Source organism: Ornithodoros turicata, chromosome 3 (assembly GCF_037126465.1).
Source record: "Ornithodoros turicata isolate Travis chromosome 3, ASM3712646v1, whole genome shotgun sequence".
Classification (NCBI taxonomy): Eukaryota; Metazoa; Arthropoda; class Arachnida; order Ixodida; family Argasidae; genus Ornithodoros; species Ornithodoros turicata.
Window position 1 is genome coordinate 90,476,845 of NC_088203.1, and position 19,461 is coordinate 90,496,305.

At 46.6% G+C, this 19,461-nt stretch overlaps 1 protein-coding gene across 3 annotated transcripts in view; it reads left to right on the top strand.

The window, feature by feature from the left end:
* LOC135388801 (B-cell receptor CD22-like) overlaps window positions 1–19,461 on the top strand; it is a 442,796-nt gene that overhangs the window by 294,687 nt on the left and 128,648 nt on the right. For all 3 annotated transcript variants that reach the window (XM_064618610.1, XM_064618608.1, XM_064618609.1), the window contains exon 6: window positions 1,816–2,106. In XM_064618610.1, the coding sequence (XP_064474680.1) occupies window positions 1,816–2,106 (291 nt within the window). The remainder of the gene's footprint in view (window positions 1–1,815; window positions 2,107–19,461) is intronic.

Here is a 19,461-nt window from a genome sequence, read left to right on the forward strand (position 1 = left end):
AAGGTGCCCAAAAAGTGCCAAATTTTACAAATGAGGCAAATTGGTGGTATTTTAAATGGACGAATGCAAAACGTAGAATCTTGAGAACCTAGGATGCAGTGCGAGTGACCATCAGTATGTGAAAAAAATCAGCTGAATATGTCGAACAGTTATAAAGATACTGTACGTAGCGGGAAACTTCATGTGGAGCACTGTGATCGAAATGTACGCATCTATGTGCTAATTAATTACAAACTAACTACCAATTATTTTCAATTACTTTCACTGCCAACATGCTTCCTGTGGAATAGACTCTGATATGTTTGAAAGAAAAGAAAAATCTAAGAGGTCGACATCTGATCACTGCCTTCTAAACGAACGTACTCGGGCTAGCTAAAGCGAGAGAACTGACCTCTCGAATATTCTGCGAACAGAGCGTTTCAGACCCCCTTTCCCCGCATATGGCGACAAAGATATCACTTCTTTGTGAGCACTGTTCTGGACGAGACTCCTGGGGTTCATAAAGGAAGAATAGAGGTACGCCTGCGGGGACCCCACAGGAGCATTCCTCTATATTCCCTCCGTTGATAAGCGACCGAGATTCGCGTTACTGGCTCCTGCTGAGCTGGTGACAAATGGAGTGGAGGGATTCATTGTCACACGTATGAACCTAAGTTTGCGTGGCAAATAGCTACCTTCTTTATTGTCGCAAGATAGCTCCTGCCGTTTGTCGTCTTTTGGACCTGGATCTTCAACTTCTCGACATTCCACACGCAAGCGACAAAATGCATCATTCCGCCTCATTCGCCACGAGCTCTCGTACGAAGGCCAATCGCGACGCGTGAAGTCATAGCCTACCAAAATGGTTTTCACGTGCCGTCGAGTGGCGTTTGGGGTGCGCTAACTGAAAATAGTGAGTTTTAGTATACCGTGGACGAGGTTCTCGTGCCTATCGGAACCAATCGCAGTCGTGCATGACTCAGAATCTTATCCACTGATTGGTTCCGGTTGATACGGTTCGACGCTAGCCACCTTATCAACGGTCTGCTAAAACACTCTAATAAGGAGTTTTAGAATAACGTTTGTTGGAAAAGCAAATAAAAAACGTAGACGCCATATCGGACGCAACGAGCGCTTATATAATAGTGAGTTTTAGTAGGTGTAGGTGTAGGGTTCCCCATTCATTATCATTAATTTATTTGTTGTTTAGTAGCTGTACGCTGTCGCCTTTTGCGTACGTAAGGGATAACATTGTTGGTACTGCGCACGCGCAATACATAAACAGAGCTTTGCGCTTTACCTACGATATCCTAAAACACACTATTAAATAGTGAGCTCGCGCAGAACGCAGAAGCTGAGTTTACGTTCTGGGCATGCGCAGTGTCGATAACGCAAATCTCTCGCGCACGCAAATCTCCTGAGCCCGCTACCTTAAAACTCCCTAATAACTGTTACGCTCGTTACGTGCTAGTTCGATGTTGTGCCTCTTACGACAGCCCTTGACAGGTGTATTGGAAAGAAAAATGTGATTCAGAACAGTGTGTCCCAGCATATGGTATGTTAATTGCCAATTATCGGTTTCGAATGAGGTGACATACATGTAGGTTAGAGTGCAAAGAAAATGAAGACTAGTGAAGAAGAGTGAGAAGTAGAGGACATAACGGAGGAGCAGACACGAGAAAAGGGATACGTTTGCTCTTGAATAAAAAAGACCGAGAGATGCTATCTACTTTCTAATCCCGTGATCACGGTTGTTTCTCCTGAATGTACTACCTTTATATTGCTATGTTGAGATCCTGTTTTTGTGATAGCTAACGCTGGTTTTGACCAACGCAGTGCCCCCGCTGTCTGTCAGGATCCTGGACCGTGGACGAGCGTTCGAGTCGGACGTTTCGGAAGAGTTCCGCTGCCACGTTCTTGGATCCCGTCCGCCAGCTCAAGTGTCCTGGTGGTTAGAGGATCGGCGATTGGAACCTTTCCTAACGGAAGAACAGAGCAACGCTACGCTCTCCACACTGCTGCTCGTACTGAGCGCTCAACTGGACGGCTCTAGGCTTACCTGCCGTGCCCTCAACCCACGGCTCCCTGAGGGGCTCTGGGAGGATTCCATCACACTCAGCGTATACCGTAAGATTTTACACTTTTCTTGCACGACGTTTGTGTGAGAATCCACCTGCAAGGAGATGCACAGGGTGTTGGTTTACTTGAAGCACGATGAACAAATACAAGGGAGGTACGGATGAACTTGGACAGCGTTCAACAAATTTAAGGATCGTAACACCAGCATGCGTTGACGACAGTAACACTTGCGTCTCCTGATTCGAACTTGTGGAGCGCAATCTGAAATGTTATGAACCCGATGTGCGATAATATAGCACGATGCTGCGTTCGAAACATTTAAGCAAAACTTACACGGCACAAATATTTCGCTCTTCTGGATCGCTTTCTCCGTTAAAGACTCTAAAAAATTCGCAGCTTCGTCCGCTTTCTCCGGGAATCTGGCCTCGTTCAAAGGCTATGAGTACTGCTCGGACTTCTCCCTAATTCTGGCAGTTACCGCCCTAGATATTAACTTTCGGCCGTCATCATCCATTCATTTGGTATCATGTCACCTCATCTCATCTTGGCTACAGTCGTGACGCTGCCCACATAAGTGAGGCCAACAACGGCAGTCCGGTTTTCGCCACCACCACCACCTAAAACTTTCAACTGTGTTTTCTTGTTTGTTTGTTTACATTTCTTTGGACTGAAAGAGTTCAGGCAGGAAATCTTACATTACAAGTTTGAAAGCAACATGGCTCTGCTTTTGATTGTTTCTTAGTTTTATTGAAAGAATTCCGACTCGAAAGCTTATGTATTTTCTCTATAGTCGATGAACAAGGTGTGGAAAAAAATTACATTTGAGAATAAGTACATGGGATTGCCTTCTCATGAAAGTGAACTATTATTTAATTTGTTTATCATTAAACAAAGATATAAAATTCCGCTTCAAAAAAACCTTTCAGTAGAAGCGTTTTTTTTTTGTTCGTTTTTTCTGACTCTTTAAACTCTTTTTTAAGAAAGGATCCTAAAGATTCAAGACTCTTGCATTCGCAGGACCTTCCTTGATTCGAATTCGAAAAATTCTGGATTCGTCCCAACTCTAGTTATGACGTGTACTCGCACACGCCGCTCCTTATGATTTCTGCGTCCGACGCATGCTTCATCGCAAGACTCGGCCGCCGTGAGGAGGAGTCACGATCGCCTCCTCTCAGCGCGCGACAACCTTATCCAAGCCAATTCGCCGATTCACCCGGTCCTGCTCCCAGAAGACTCCCTGCCAGTCCTGCCAAATAGCAATTCGGCCACAAACATGCTTTACGTCCTCCGAACTCCACACTGCTTTGGCTGATTGTCCTCTAATCCGTGCTGGCTTTACAGGCGTACCGTCGAGTCTCGCGCTACATGACAGTGCAGCAGACAGCCATGTTATATACCCCACGCCGCCGTTCTTTTCTGTTCCTTTTCTCGAAGTGCCCCCCACGAGAAGCTTCTCTGGACCCACCCCTGCTTGCGCTCCACACCGTTTGGTGGTAGCCTACTGCAGATGACACTACAGCCAATGTAGGCAAGGAGACTGTACTAAAGGTTCGTGCGTTGAGGAATTTTTGTTCTCCAGCTTCTAGTTACTCATCAAACTTTTATGTTGAGAGAAAAAAAAGCTACATGAAACAGAGAACCAGCTGAAAACACGCATTGAACACCTTGGAAAGACCGTGGACAGTTAGAAAGCCCAACTGCGAAAGTTGAGATTGCTACGTGAGCCATTTCATTGATCGTCAAGGCTTCCGAGGAAAAGTGCGTAACTGCACACTTATCGTAGACGAAGTCTTGAACTGCAACAATAAGAACCCATCCTGGTCAGAGACATCTGTTCGTCACAGTGTGGTACTAGAAAATTTTGGTACAAAAGTTACGAATACCTGCGTGAAAAACTATTGCCATCTCGCACGACACTGCAGAAGCACACGGGGTCAACCTCTGGCGATGTAGGTTTCAGTCACTTAGTGCAGGGTCGGTTAGAAACAGAGATACAGAACCTCACGACACCACAGTCAAAGATGTGAAGTCCAGTTGTCGACGAGATGCGTATAACGAAAAGTTCGAGAACCATAAGAATCGTGACAGCTTTCTGCATGACGTAGACATGGGTTCAAACTTGGACAACTTAGACACTCTAACGGATAATGACCTTGCCAATTCCGTTCTCTGCTACCTGCTGTGTGGGCTGTCCACAAAGTTCAAGATTCTCGTGGGGTACTTCTTCACGCGCGTATGTAACGGTGCATAGCTTGCAGTATAGTAATAACTCATGTAATCAAGAAAGTTGAGGAATTGGGCTTCGAGGTCGTCAGGCTTGTTACTAAGAACAACAAGATTAGTGTTACTGCAGTATAAATCATGTGTGGTATGATGTAGCACTATTTGCTCCCCATCCCGCTGACCCCGACCGAAAACTTTTTAGCTTATATATGATCAGAGCCACATTATCAAGAATGTGAGGTCTCAGTTGCTGGCTAGGGAGGGACATTGGTAAGGAGATTACATTAAGAAATTGTACCAGTTACAGAAGCGAGCCATTGTAAATGAGTTGCTAGTTGAACGCTTCCACGTGCGTCGTCCTTGTCCCTGTGCGTTCTCCACCATGTTCAGTCCTAAATCTACACATTCTCGGACTCCCATTGTGAAGCCCGTCCTGTTCCCGACAAGAAAGCATCTATATCCAACAAACAAAGAAAATGAACGCTCGGACAGCAGTGCAAATATTTTCTCCTTAACTAACTGCGGCTCTGAGTTACGTGGAAGACCAGAGTGGACATACTTGTGAAGAGCTCTTCGCATCGACTGGCCCAACAATAGACTTTATGACAGTCATGTGTAGATGGATCGTTCTGATGGATGTAAGCAACCGTACTCAAATCATCCATCAGCGGTATCCTGACACAAAAGAGTACAGGGAGTGGACGACCCAAGGCTGCTGTGGCTAGAGACCACATTTCTTGAGTACATTGCAAAGTTGAAGTCTGAGGGTGCACTCCGAAATTTATTCATAAAGGAGACGCACAGTGCACTGATCCTGACAACTGTCTCGAATGCAACTTGCACTCGCTTTCGAGTGACCCGATTGAAGTGCTGTTTGGATTCCTGCGCTGCACAGCTGGTGCAACGGTGCTATGTATGTTAGAACTGTTCTGTGCGTGCTCGAGAGATATCCACAGTGCGAACATCACAAAGCAGTGTCTTCAGTTCCTTCTTTGCTACGCAAAAAATGTCAGCCAGCCCAGCTCAGTATTGGGTCGTCTTTACAGACTCAAGACCCGCGCTCCAGTGTGTGGCCAACTTGGGGAGACGTGGGTCCCTCGGTCCCATTGTCTTGACATCCTGCAGGTTTATAAGAAGGCGGCCATTGCAGAGCATACTGTCGCATTGCAGTGGATCCCCGGACACGTCGGCATCAGCGGCAATGACGAAGCAGACAAAGCCGCCTTCAGCGCCCATCAGCATGCAGCTTTTTTCCCCGATAATCATGTCGTCGGGCGACCGAAGACACCTCCTTTCGACACTTACCGGCCCTAAGAGGCAGGTTCAGTGGCAACACGATTTAGCTCACTTCCTTCTCTCGGGTGTATACCCCAAGCTCTCTCTCGTGCTCCCTCCGCGACTACCGCGCCCCTTCACTGCCCTCTTCCACCGCACGAGGCTCAACGTTGCCTTTACACCTGCCTTTCAACGCCGTCTCTGCTCCACATCGTCTTCCCTCTGCCCCACTTGTGGAGTGCACGGCGATGTCTGCCACGTCATCCTCGTTTGTGGGCAATATCACCACGAGCGTGCACTAATAGAAGACTCTATGCAAAGTATTGACAAGAGGCCGTTCAAGGCTTCACTGGATTTGCTGCTCTCGTTTCGCCCCAGCACCATATGCACTCTCCACACGCTCATACTACAAGCTCTGACACAACTTGCGGTAACTGGCCATTCTGTGACGCTTCAATGGATCCCGGGACACGTAGGGCTTCTGGGTAACACCCGCGCAGACACAATAGCAAGAGACGCAACATCTAACAGAGCTCTTCCTGCCACCCCTCTGCCCCTAACGATCTCTGTCTGCTCCCTGCACATTCGTCGGTGGCGTTATGTCCGTACCCGGCAGTTCCGAGCGGACTCTACCTCATATCATCATTTCGTACGCCTCATTGACCCCATGCAGGACTTCACTATTGCCTGCCGCTGCAATAGAGCTGAAGAATCACTCCTCCACCGCCTTCGAATGAATGTTGCACGGACACCCTCACTCCTGCATAAAATGCGCCAGACGAACTCCCCCGATTGCACAACTTGTTATGTGGAAGCCGACATCGAGCACTACCTCCTATCCTGTAACCGGTACCTCCCAGAAAGACTCGTCCTCCAACGCCACTTGCGACAACTTGGCTACCCTAACGTCTCTTTGGCCACCCTGCTCGGCCCGGTCCTGCACAACCAGGGGGCAGTTACGACTGCCCTCTTGAGCTTTCTCCGTGCAACCGGTCTCTCGACCAGCCTCTAAGGCCCTTTTGTGTATCTGTCTGTGTGTATGTGTGTGTGTATTCCGTTTTCTTTCCTTTTTTTCGTTTCTTTCTTTTTTTCGTTTCTTCTTTTTTTTCCTTTTTTCGTTTTCTTTCCTCTTTTTCGTTTCTTTCCCTTTTCTTTTCGTTTCTTTCTTTTTTTTCTTTTCTTCCTTTTTTTCGTTTTCTCTCTATTTTTTCGTTTTCTTTCCTTTATTTCCTTTTCTCCCTTTTTTTTCGCTTTCTTTCTTGCCGCCTTCTTTCCTTTTTTCGTTTTCTTCCCATCTTTTCGTCCCCTTTCCTTTTCCGTTCCTCTTTACGAAAGGAATAGCAAGTCGGCCTTTGCCTGACTAACCTTTCCTTGTTTTTTTTTTCTCAATAAACATATCCCCCCCCCCCGTTCAACCGCGCGCGGACATAAGTGAGCAGCAAGTACCAAGATGCTCCGCGTACCAAGGACCGCAAGTACCGCAGGACCGCAAGTACCAAGAAGTACCAAGGTCCGCGAAGGTCCTCGGACCGTGGTCGAACGCTGCGCACCAGATGCAAAACCTTCGTCTTCTTGCGGAGTACTGGTGACAGGTCTCTGAAATCCCCCATCATCATCCCCTCATCCGTTCCCAACGCGCAATAGGGCAGTGTACCGCCTCAGCAGCGGTGAATCGCCCACCTCATCATGATCCAGTGAATGTGTGTATGTCCTTCTTTTCCAACGAGCACATGTCTAGAACTGGATGGAAATTTATATTTTGAGGCTGGAACACCGTAGACACAAAGCCTGTAGTGCCTAAGATCACCGAATAAAGAGAGAATGCGAAGTCACTGAAAAGGTTAGCCAACTACAGCCCTGGATCGGTAACCCAGAAGATGTGGGTTCGAATCCTGCAGTTGACTAACCTTTTTAGCGACCTCCTGCTCTGTCTTCATTCAGGGATATTTTGTAGGTTCCCACGGCTGTTGCGGTCACCGCTATTTCACGATAGAAGCCAAAGCTGAAGGCAGACGGATTGCAAAACAGTGTATACTTTCTTCTTCTAGCTGTCTGATTTATTATATGTGACCGCCGCTTCGAAAAACACGGTAGCGTCGCACGAGAGGTTAACACGACCGTCAAGTTTACTTCTACTTACTGCGCTTCTACATTTAAAACAACAGGCATGTGACGTATCCTACTTGTCAGAACTCCAAATTTATATAGTAAATGCAAGCAATGTGGAACATGGGACTAGCGTTGCTGTAGCGTCCTCGGGAATGGTTCACGCGAGAGAACCGGTGGCAGCGATAACCCGTCGATACTTTTAAGCTCGCATCGGTGCCCGAACATATTGGCCTCTCGCTGACGCACTCGCAAATCGCGTGCTTGGGAACTCGACTTAAGACGTCACACAGGTGTTCTTCTCCAGCATAGCAAAGAAACCAAAAGGACCCAGTCAACGCGGTGAAGTATGCTGTCGAGGTCCTGATGGATATTCCCGTGCTTGTGTGTAGGGACACAGAGACAAAGAAAGCTCTCATGAAATTGATCTGCACAAATTTTGTGAGACCGCTAATGACCAACTACGCGCTAGATATGTCAAAGACAGAAACATCGTTATAAACATGTACCGGAACAAGGCACTTTCCTCCAAACTCATGGAAATCTATCTGGTTATGTCTTCTAAATAAATGTTTATTGTGTGTGTAAATATGCTTATTACGTTTGTAAATAAATGTTGACTATTCTGTATTAAATTATGTTTGGTAAATAAATCGAGAGATGATGAGTCGTTCAAACCCAGCCGCTGTTTGGCTTCTTCGACGACTACCATATTGCAATTGTTCCAAATAAATTTGTGTTGGGAAACATTGTTGGTCCGAGTTACTTACAAGTTAAGTGCAATATGAATATCCCAACAAATGAACGTCGCTGCATCTGCCTCATGCGCGTGCTCAGACGGGCGCGGTCCGTGATCCGAGCAGGCATTCTATAGCATTGAGAAGGCGCTGGCATTAGTGATGTGGGCGTGTTCTTTTGTGGTTCATCCGTTTCCTTCCTATCTCATATATTACCCAACATGTAATGCGGTAGGAAATTGCAACTGGAGCGCTGAAGCACATCATGTTTTTGTTGTTCCGTGGATGATGTGGGTAGCTGACACTTTAGGCAAACCAAAAAATTTAAGACATTTTATAGGTTTATTCACTGACGTCACCTCGCCGCCATACTGTAGGTCCCTCGAAGTTATGTTCCCGCATTCGTACGCTGCCATACGCTTTTTTGATGGCTATTAACGTCGAAAACATAGAAACTACTTGGATATGCTACAAATCACACAGCACAATAATTTGGAAACGCCAAATATACGGTGACTGCGATACGGGTAATGACTTGGATGGGACCTACAATATGGCGGCCGATGGCAGAACATCTGTTTGCTAGTGACAGTGGCGCTCTCCTACGGATGACGTCATGTGAACAAACCCTATACAAGCGGTGCAAGCCTCTTTACACATTTTGTTATTTTTCTTTTGGTGAAATGTACAACCAGATCGTGCGTTACCACCGGTTTCCACCAGCGAGATGGCTTCGACCAGTATGCGAATGAGGAATCTTTTCCACTCTTCCGATGCCCATCCTTGGATGAGTGCAGACCTATACGTCACTACTCGCATCATGCTTCATGCAAACGTGGCTCATTCGGGAGTGTGGTTTGTGTCACACACAGCACCGTTGGCGCCGACTACTCTTTGACCGCTGCGACTGCTGACCTTCTAGAGCGTTCCCCATTATAAATTCAATACAGCTCTCATAGACTCACAGTTCACGATACTCTAAAGAAATTTGCTGTTATTTTACGGAACTAACTACAAGCTGTTGTCGGTATAGTTTCCGCAGTCGGATCACTGCACCCATTACGGCATTGGTGGACACTGCACAGGTCCCGTCAGTGCAGAAACCGGCATTCATACCGTAATGTCGAGAAAGAGAAAAAGGCCAATCAGATGTACATTACGGGTATGTTATCTAACACGACACGTCTGGAAAGTTCTTGCTTTTCATTAAACATTTATGGCTCATGAAACATATGTTCATTGAAGATAAAGGGAGAATACATTGTGGAATAATAATCGGGAGCAGATTTACACGTAAGGTGAGTTCGTGCTCAAATGAATAAAGTCCCAGACCTGAGACAGAGACGATCGCACAAGCCACTCTGAGACCGTTCTCATCTCATGCTCACGTGAGATCGAACTTGAGATAGGCAGCACGGCAACTGACGAGCGGAAGTTACGTCATGCGCTCAACCATCCAATGCCATGGAGGATAGAAGTGCTCGGTACGTCTAGGATGTGGGAGCGGGCTACTTCTACAGCCCTCGCAGATTGTTTCTTGTAGTCGCAACATCGTAGCGGTCGTCGCAGTTTGCCTTTCAGTGTCAATCGCGTCAAACTATAGGTAAAATATACTATAGTAAAAACTATAGTAAAACTGTAGGAAAGGTAAACTATATTAAGGTAAACTGCAACTAAACTATAGTAGGCAAGGCCACACTGTGCAGTACAATACATCCACGTACAGCATCGTTTCATCTGCCGAAGGCATCGCAGCTACGATCTCAAAAATGTGATAAATTCCATCGTTTGCTTTTTATTCAGTTCGCAAGTTTATACAACAGCGAGAATGCTTGCAAACGGATATTTAGTAAATTTCTCCAGTCTCTAAAATCATTCTGCTACCTTGTTCATAGAATGAACACAAAGCCTTGTGTGCTATGTTTTGCATGTTGCAGACGACTGCAGATCGTCTGTACACCATTGGTGTCTCTCGTCGGTTTGAAGTAGCGCAGAAGTCATTTTTAACACCCTGTTTTCTTTCTACAAAACTGTTCAGCAGGCAGTACGACGCACCATGAAAAGTGGTTCACCCCACAGAGTCATAATTACCGCACAAATTGAATTTAAAGTACGCCGCAAAAAGCGACCGTGCGCAGCAGTGGTGGATAATAGTACCAGCCTGTGATCTGCCTACGACATCGCGCTGACGCTACAGAGTCCGCGCTCGCTGATTCGTTCAGAGAAATGTTGTCTGCTACTCATCTGTCGTCTGCTATTCGGCTCTTCGGGGCTCTGAAAAAGTATTGCTCTTGGATCGGTTATGATTCGGTCGCTCCTTCTATCCCCAAATCTCCGGGGGAACTGGCAAAACTGGGTTACGGCGGCAAAGGGACAGGACGTTGACCTCCATTGACCATCGAACCAGAACGCGCGGACTGTGTAACGTCATCGGTGACGTGATATCATGCTTCTCCTCCTCGTTACACCCGGAGTGGCGAGTTAAGGGTGAACGCGCGGAGGTATGTTTATGTGAATTTTATTTTCTGGGAACAAATTGCCCATTTCAAAACCTTTCGTGTTATTCGGTAAATTGACATACACTTTCATCAGACGTCTTAGCCTGAATTTTTTTGGGGTGGCCCTCTGTCCTCCTTGAACGACGATGCAACGGAACCCAAATTAGACAGGAGGAAGGTTACAGTTGACACGTGAAATTGGAAAACCAATCGATGTCATTATACCACCATTTTCCAATTTGACAACAAAGGAAGCGAAACACAATGGGCCGCAATTCATTACAAAGCAATTAGCTGCATGCGAGTGGCAGATGAAGAAGGTATACCGTCTGCTTCAACAAAGCAGAGCAGTCATTCTCAGGTTGAGAGCGCATTTGAGTGTGGTATATATAGCTACCTGTCTCCAAAATTGAGAACGCTACACAAGAACGTGTTCGTGCGCGATTTCAAATACGCTCTCACATTTGCTTTATGCAATCGGCACAGGCGATGAGCACCAACTTGAGATCTAATTCAAGTGTGAGAGCCGTCTGAAGCAGCTTAATGCAAACGGGCCCTAGTGGGGTCACAACCATGCACGAGCAAGTTTGGTTGGCTGGTGGCATATTGTTGCCTAAAGTCCTCTCTTCATGAACTGGCGAGGACGGAGTAATTACGATGCCGTGCAGCATTCGGTTTCGATATCGTTTTAAGTGTGGGCTTTGTTACACACTTTCCATCTTCACACTGAGAAGTTTAGTCAGTGCAGTGTATAAAAAAAAATAATAATAATGGCAGTCTAGCCACTAACGCTATCTGCCTATATTCATGGAGTTCCACCGACTTACACTCACAGAATAAAATTCTTTCAATAATTTATGAAAAATGTTTTTACGAAATTCTAGGTTCACCGCTCCGACCTGCAGCTTCATGTTGGGGAAATTTTGGTGTCATGGCGTCCCCCTCATGAAACAGTCAACGAATGAAAAGCGCTCAAGTTCCATTGACAGACCGAGCCTTTATTCTTTAGTCTCGTCCCAATAGCCAGACTCCCCTCTAATACGCGAAACTGCGATCAGTTTGTGAGTTCCCCCTTACAGGGGAATATCACATTCCACGTGATTTTCCTCAAACGATGCCCACTCACGCAACAGGGCAAGTGCGCAGCCCACCTGGTGCACGGTAACAGGTTAAGAGAGAGAAGGAAAGTGAGAAAGGGGAAACACGGGCTCACGACAAGTTCTCGAAAAGAGCCACCGTTTAATTGCAACGAGAATTCGTGGCACTCAAAACCGTCTCGAGAGGAATCAGCCCACGCACTGCTGATGAGGACCTTAATCTTAGTCGAAGCACCTTTCGACCGGTGGCGCGGAGACGTTTGAGGCATAAACTATATGCACAACAAAGGAATTTGTGGAACTTCAGTTTGAATGTGTGCAATTAGTAAAATAAGCTCCAGGTTATATCTTCGAAGAAAATGATGGCGTTCCATATGCATGATGGAAAGCTAATGTTCTGAGGCCTCAGAACCTGAACGTGCCTACACTGTAAACTGGAAAACACCCTTATGGGTGTAAATGGTTTGTCCTATAACTGACACCTCTTTTTACACCGTACATGGTCTGGAACACCCTTTTTAGAGGGTGTATTCCGTGTAAATCACCCCTGGAAAGGGCGCTTTTCTTTGAAAATGCCCTCTTTTGCACCCTTTAAACACCCTTTTAGGAGGGTGTAAGATCGTTAAACACCCTCCTAAAAAGGTGTATAAAGGGTGCAAAAGACGGCATTTTCAAGGAAAAGCACCCTTTCAAAGGGCGTTTTACACGGGATACACCCTCTAAAAAGGGTGTTCCAGACCATACGGTGTAAAAAGAGGAGTCAATTATAGGACAAGCGATTTACACCCATAAGGGTGTTTTTCAGTTTACAGTGTAGGGACAAGACATTGGAATACATGTCAGTCTTCGAAAAAGCCAGACAGCGGCAGGACAACTTTATTTTGAGATGACGTATCGGGGAATTTCATCGCAAGAGGCGATCTGCGTATCAGGAATCAGGCAGGAATAAAACGTGAACCTCCTCGGTCAAAGGCGCTAAAATTTCACAAATTCCATCTCTCGCACGTCATCAGATACTTGCGACAGATGGCGATAAACAGGATCACCGTACTCATGGTAATCTCGTTGCAATCTCAGGATGAGCCGGAACACATAAGAGTGGGTTTGAATTGAAGTCCCTGACTGCCTTCGTTTATATTTTGCCGTAGTTGTTGTTCGATGCAGAATTGTCGTGACGAAGCAACTCACACTCCCCAGTGTCCAAAGAGCAATGAGGTAACATTTAACGTCGCTCGAAATCCTGCCTCATCTGTCAAGCTGTCCACCAGGAGTCACCATGCAAAATATTTTCGCTCTGCGGTGCGTTATAGCTAGGCAATCGAATTTACAAAAAAAAAAGCAGTCGGAGAACGCAGCTGCGGACGGCCGATACGATTCTCGCGTGACGTGTTGAAGGCTCCGTGCCTTGTTTTTGTTGTTTCTTCGCAGCTCACGCGCCGATTATACATGCTTGAGCTGTGCAGCTGTACGCCACTGGTCACGTGAGGGAAGTAGCATACGTCACGACGTCCTATCGTTCTGCGAGGCGCTCCTTTCACGAGGAGAAGGATCTTTCAAAGTTGTTCGGAACAGAGCTCTCGAACTCGCTCTGTAGGTCACCTGCGCTCATCGTTCTTTCGCAGGAACTCATTTTATTCGTTGGAAAACACTCCGCACCGAGAAACGCAAAAAAAAAAAAAAAAAAAAAAAAAAAAAAAAAAAAAAAACGGGGGTCACGTCAGTGCTCCTTTCATAGTGGTGGTGTTGTACCAACGTGCATTTGTGGGCAATAATATTTAATAGTAAGAACCAGATGGCAATCTTTTCTCGAAACGACACTCCAGGCAGACGCAAGTCTTTCGAGAAGCTGCAGCACAACCAGAATTTCATTTCAAGCTAGGAAGTATATTTCAACAATAGCCTTTCTTAAACAAAGCGAATTCCCAACGATTTCCCGAAGAGAAATGGACCACAATGTAGGAGAGGAAGACGCATTTCCCTCGCATCCAAAGATGAAAGTAACATAGCGTGGATGAAAAAAGGCGAAGAACAAGTAGAACGCCTAAAAACGTCTGCGTCTACATCCTCCTTTTCTGTCCAATAACTCTGATGGAAATTGAGAAAGGTGCTCTTTTGTCAGCGGTGCCATTTTTATTGCATTTCTGTTGCAGATTAGCTGCGAGAGAGAACTTTAATGCGTATTCTTTTGTGAGTGCTGAACAGTGCTGTTCTGTTTCGATGTCTTTCTTGTACGCAATAACCAGACACTCTGTGTACCAGACTTGCGTGCGGAAGTACGAACCTACACACCGTGAGTGTAATTTGGCTGGAATCGAACAAGTTCTGAAAGTGCAATTATGTTGGCTAGAACTACATGCAGTTTGTTCTTTCGCATGATAGGTACTTTTGGAATTTGACACCCAAACGCTTTGGGGACCCAAGAGGAATGAGGAGACGTCACTGCTCATTGCGCGAAACACTGCTTGTGTCCTGCCATGTGGGCCGGGCCTACACCCTATTTTAGCCGGTCTACACCCTACTTTAAAACGGCCAATTCATGGGAACATGTATGTTAGGCATAACGTCGCGAGGACGAGGTGTGGTTCCCGTCGTACAGCCGATTATTCGGAAGAAAGGTGGCAGCACACTACCGATGCAATGCACCATGACATCCAACGTGATGTCCAATTAGAATCCAGGGTATAAATTTATTGAGCGGGGACCAAAGTCGGACCGGGCACTCGGCGTAATAAACCTGTGTTGTTCAATGGCAGGTTCCATTTCGCAGCACGGATATCTTCTGTACCAGCGGCATGGCCGAACGGGTTAAGGCGTCCCGCTCGTTCGTGGTAGCCAAGGTCGTGCTGAAGACTGGGAGGTGATGGGTTCGAGTCCTACCGCTGGCATTGTTGTCTGAGGTCTTCCCTGGCTTTTTCAATTCAATTCAATTGAATTTTATTTCATCTCTAGGATGTGGAGATAAAAAAAAAGAAAAGCTGTAGGACAGCTTGACAAGCTCCCATCCCCAAAGTTTTCCGAATAGTTTCCAGACGAGTGTCGGCACAGTTCCTCTGAAGTCTATAACGCCCCGTCCCCCACTCCATTCTGGTGTCCTCTCCCCATCTGGCCACATCCCTACGCCGCTCATAGCCACAGTTGCTTCGCGGCGCTAACACGGAACTAAAAAAAATCCTTTGTGATGACACACACACACATAGAGAGAGGATGATGAGATGAGCGCCGATGCCGGCCAGCAAGGCTGGGCGCTGCCCCAGTGCCGTTTGTAGTGCCTTTGTGACGAAAACTGCTCTTTCCCTAGCAGTTTACAGTTAGCGTGGACTTTCCGGAATAGAAATTCTGATCTGTAACATATACACTAAATGATTTCTTGTACAGAAGACAGCGCTGTCCCGAGATGTCATGCAGATACTCGTGTGGCGCGTATGTGGCCCCCGAAGTACGGGAAATCATTTCCTAATGCAGGACCTTGCCTGAACCTGCATGAAATCGACCAGCTAATCTGTTGTTCAATCGCTCGCGAATGCCTTCCCGCATATATCTGCGAAAGCACGGGCGAAGGAAATCACTCCAATTCCATCTCAACGCGGAGTGATTGAAGAGAATTGTCTGGCCTCGTTTATAAGAACGCATGCTCCGCCAGTGCCGATCAGCTTGACATTTCGACCGCTTCCAATTCCAGACTCATGGCCCTCCAAATTGATTCGTGCCTGTCGCCCATTCTTTAGGACGACGCGTGGGGAAAATTTCCTTTCTGAATCCGGCATATAATTAGAGTGCTGGGTTTTCGGAATCTATTCCAGCGTTAATTGGGGTAGTGCTTACCGGACGTAAATCGTTTCTCCTATACTTCGGAAATAGCATTTTTTCGCATTTAATTTTTGGCACGAGAGAATATGAAGAACGTGGGTTTTCGTACCATGGTAAAATCAATAAAACCCCACAGAACGCGGAACAAACGGCGCGACACAGCACTCATTAGCCCCAATGAAGATCCTGTGCTCCATCGCCGGGTTCTTCACCTGTTCATGAACTTCCCGTCGCCCAGTGGATCGCTCCAGACGCTTTAGTTCTTTCTTGTATTTTCATCCTTCCTTCATCATCTTCACATAATGTTCCACGAGCAATGGGGTAGGGTACCGCACCACCGCGGTGGGAGGTACCCACCGCGTCGACACTGGGAGGTACCCGGGTTCGAATCCCGGTGCCGGCTGTGCTGTCTGAGGTTTTTCCTGGGCTTTCCTCAGACGTTTTCAGACATATGTTGGCACAGTTCCCTTAGAAGTCGGCCCAGGACGCACATTCCCTCAAGGCGGCAGTCGTGACGTTGGCCTACTAGCTGCGAGGCCGACAACGGCGAGCCCTTTCATCATCCACCACCACCACCACCACCGCGGTGAAATACCCCATCTCATCGTCTTAAGTTATTGTTGTTGTTGTGACGCGACGCACAACACTGAATTAACTATGGATAACTAAACAGCCCCGAGTTTTTTAGTGTCTTTCCGTACTACACTAGTAAGATTGGGCCAATAAATCCTGCAACACCTGAAATCGGCGTGGCAACCCACAGATACCGGTCGATTGAAGCTCGAATGTTGGAATAGTTCGCCGCAAGGGATAAATCGGTTCAGGAGCGTTCCCGAGTTAGTTTCATCCACAGGCACCACATTATTAAAGGGGTTGTGACACCTCACCCTAGTTATCAATAAAGGTAAAAAAGAAGGAAATCTAAACGGATCAATGGTTAAAAGGAAGTTATTTGCGTCGACGTGAACCTGCATTACAATCTCTACAGCAAATATTTTAGCAGATGTGTCGAAAGTCGGCACCGCGAATATACTGTACTCATCCTGTTATGGCATCACTGCGGGCATCTCGGCTAGTAAAGCAGTGCGGGAGAAGTCGCGTGTTTAGAGTACCAATGGGAATAGCCGTACCTCTCGCTCCTCTGATGTCGGTGCTTAACGTAACGCGCACGCTTGTTCTACGGTTCGTATATCGCCAAGCAAGAGACGTAGGAGAATACGAGGGTCGTTCAAAGTTGACTGAGAGTTTTGCTCGAAAAAAATTAGTAAGGAAACATACTGAAGGAGTGTGTGAAGGCGTAAGGAAACGTCATTGAATAGAATTTTCGGAGGACGAAGTGTAATCCTTCTCGGGTGAGCGGCACGTGCAGCAGCGGCAGTTCTCGTGGCGGCGAGCAGCGTGTCTGTAGTTGTGGAACAGTGATGCATAATCAAGTTCCTTGTGAAGGAGAGCGTCAAATCCAGCTGATATTTTGCGAAGATTACAGGCACGGTATGGGGAACAAATGTGTTGTCAAGGGCAAGAGTGTACGAATGGTGCAAACAGTTTGGCGAAGGACGGGATATGGTGACGAATGAGCCACATAGACCCGTTCGTTCGACCGCAGTCACACCAGTGTGACATCGTACGCGTTCAGCAAGCCATCCTCGCGAACCGGCAAGTAACATTTGGGGACATTGCAGCCCAGCCAAATATTAGTGTCGGCAGCGTGGAGACAGCCATTCACGAGCACTTACTCTTCCGCAAAGTCTGTGCAAGTTGGCTTCCCCGACACTTCACTTGTGACCAGAAGGGAGCGCGCATGACAGTCTCTGAGCAGCTGTTGAACCAGTTTCAGTTCGAGGGCCAGTCTTACGGGACATGCGGGGTGTCATTCATGTGGACTTCTTGGACCAAAGGGTCACCATTAATTTCCAGTACTACTCGACCCTGATAAAGGGTGCCGTTCGAAACTCAATTCACACGAAAAGGCTTGGGATGTTGCCCGGAAGAGTCAATCTTCTTTATCACAATGCCCGGCCTCACACGGCGAATTTCACGGTGGCAGCACTGGCCGAACTGCGCTGTGAGATTTTGCCCCATGCGCCTTAAAGTCCAGATTTAGCCCTTTAAAGACCACCTTTGAGGTAAGACGTTCCACACAGATGAAGCCATCCATAAAAATGCCCTGCGGTGGCTATAAGACAGCAGCCAATTTCTTTCTACGCCACAGGCATCAAATAGTTGCCCAAGCGATGGCAGCGCTGTCTATAGATGGGCACGGTGAATATTTGGACAAACTGACGTAGTTGGGTGCTTATCGAATTTTCCATAGCATTTAAAGAAATAAAAGTTTCGGCCGACCTTGAACACCCTTGTAATTATCTTTTCTTCAGTGATCTGCTGAAATGACCAATAATCAGAGTGGATACCTGTTCTTCTAGTGAAATTTAACGGTTTTGACGCATGGTGTCAGCTCAGATCTGTGGACTGAACAGCACACCCATGAACTACTGTACGCATCAAATAATATATATATATATATATATATATTTAATTTCTACACTCCTCATGCTGCCATCACACCCTCATCTCCACCAATTCCTGGAGATCTGAGATATTAATCGCATTCTAGCGGTACAAGTGTACTGGAGTAGCCGGTTCGATTTCTGGAGCCACAATCTCCATTAGATTACCTTCAAATCCAATGCAATCCAATCACACTGAATGCGCGCAGGCATAACTTTCGGACACAATTCAAAATTACTAACAAGTAGATGCCTTCAGACCCTGGAGCGCACTCCGTGTTTACTATTCAAAACTATTTAGGAATGAGGACCTGGGGACATTGGTTTGCCCTGTATTTCTAGTCTGCCTACACATCTGATAGAAGGGTAAGATTTCTGGACGTCGCTGTAGAACCAAGGTATTAGCTTGCTGTTCATGCGAGACGAAAAGGTACAGCAGGCGTCAAACCTGGCGTAGGGAAGTTGCACGTAAAAAGAGAATAAACGGCGAAGTATCTCTTGAACGACTTGCCGAAACTACGCGAGCGGCAGCAAATGCAAAGAACGGGGAGAAGATGGCGCCTTCCGAAACTAGATTTGATCAAGCTGAGGTAGAGAATTTCGCGAATAACCGGATTAGTACCGAATGATAGCAGGTTGGTTCCCGGTAATGCAAAGTGGTTGGCGTTTTTGTCGGTGCATTACGGATAAATTGAATACCACCGTGTGTAATACGACGATCGACCGGCATTCCTAAAACGTTCTGCAGCGGAGCATGACCGACTGCAGCATGAGACTGATTGCACCGTGACACTATTGTGCGCAGTTATGACACAAAACTTGGAATGCCTAGAATGGAAGACCTAGTACCAAACCTTTTGTCCTGCGTAGAGAAGAGGATCTGTACATAGACAATTGAAAACGCCGGTTTATTTTAATGTAGCTTCTGGGCTAAAAATCTGAATCTCATTCCAATTTCAAGTAACGCACGCACAGCGAAGAGAAACGCCCACACGCACTATTTTGCATTTGAAGCATGCACACAAGATTTATGGACAATTAAAAGCGATTTTCAGTGTGCATGCCGTCGTAATAAAGCAGCCCAGACAAGAATTGATTGCCGCTTGTCCTTCTCTGTCCACGCGCTTCTGTGGAATTTCTATCGCTGAGCCTA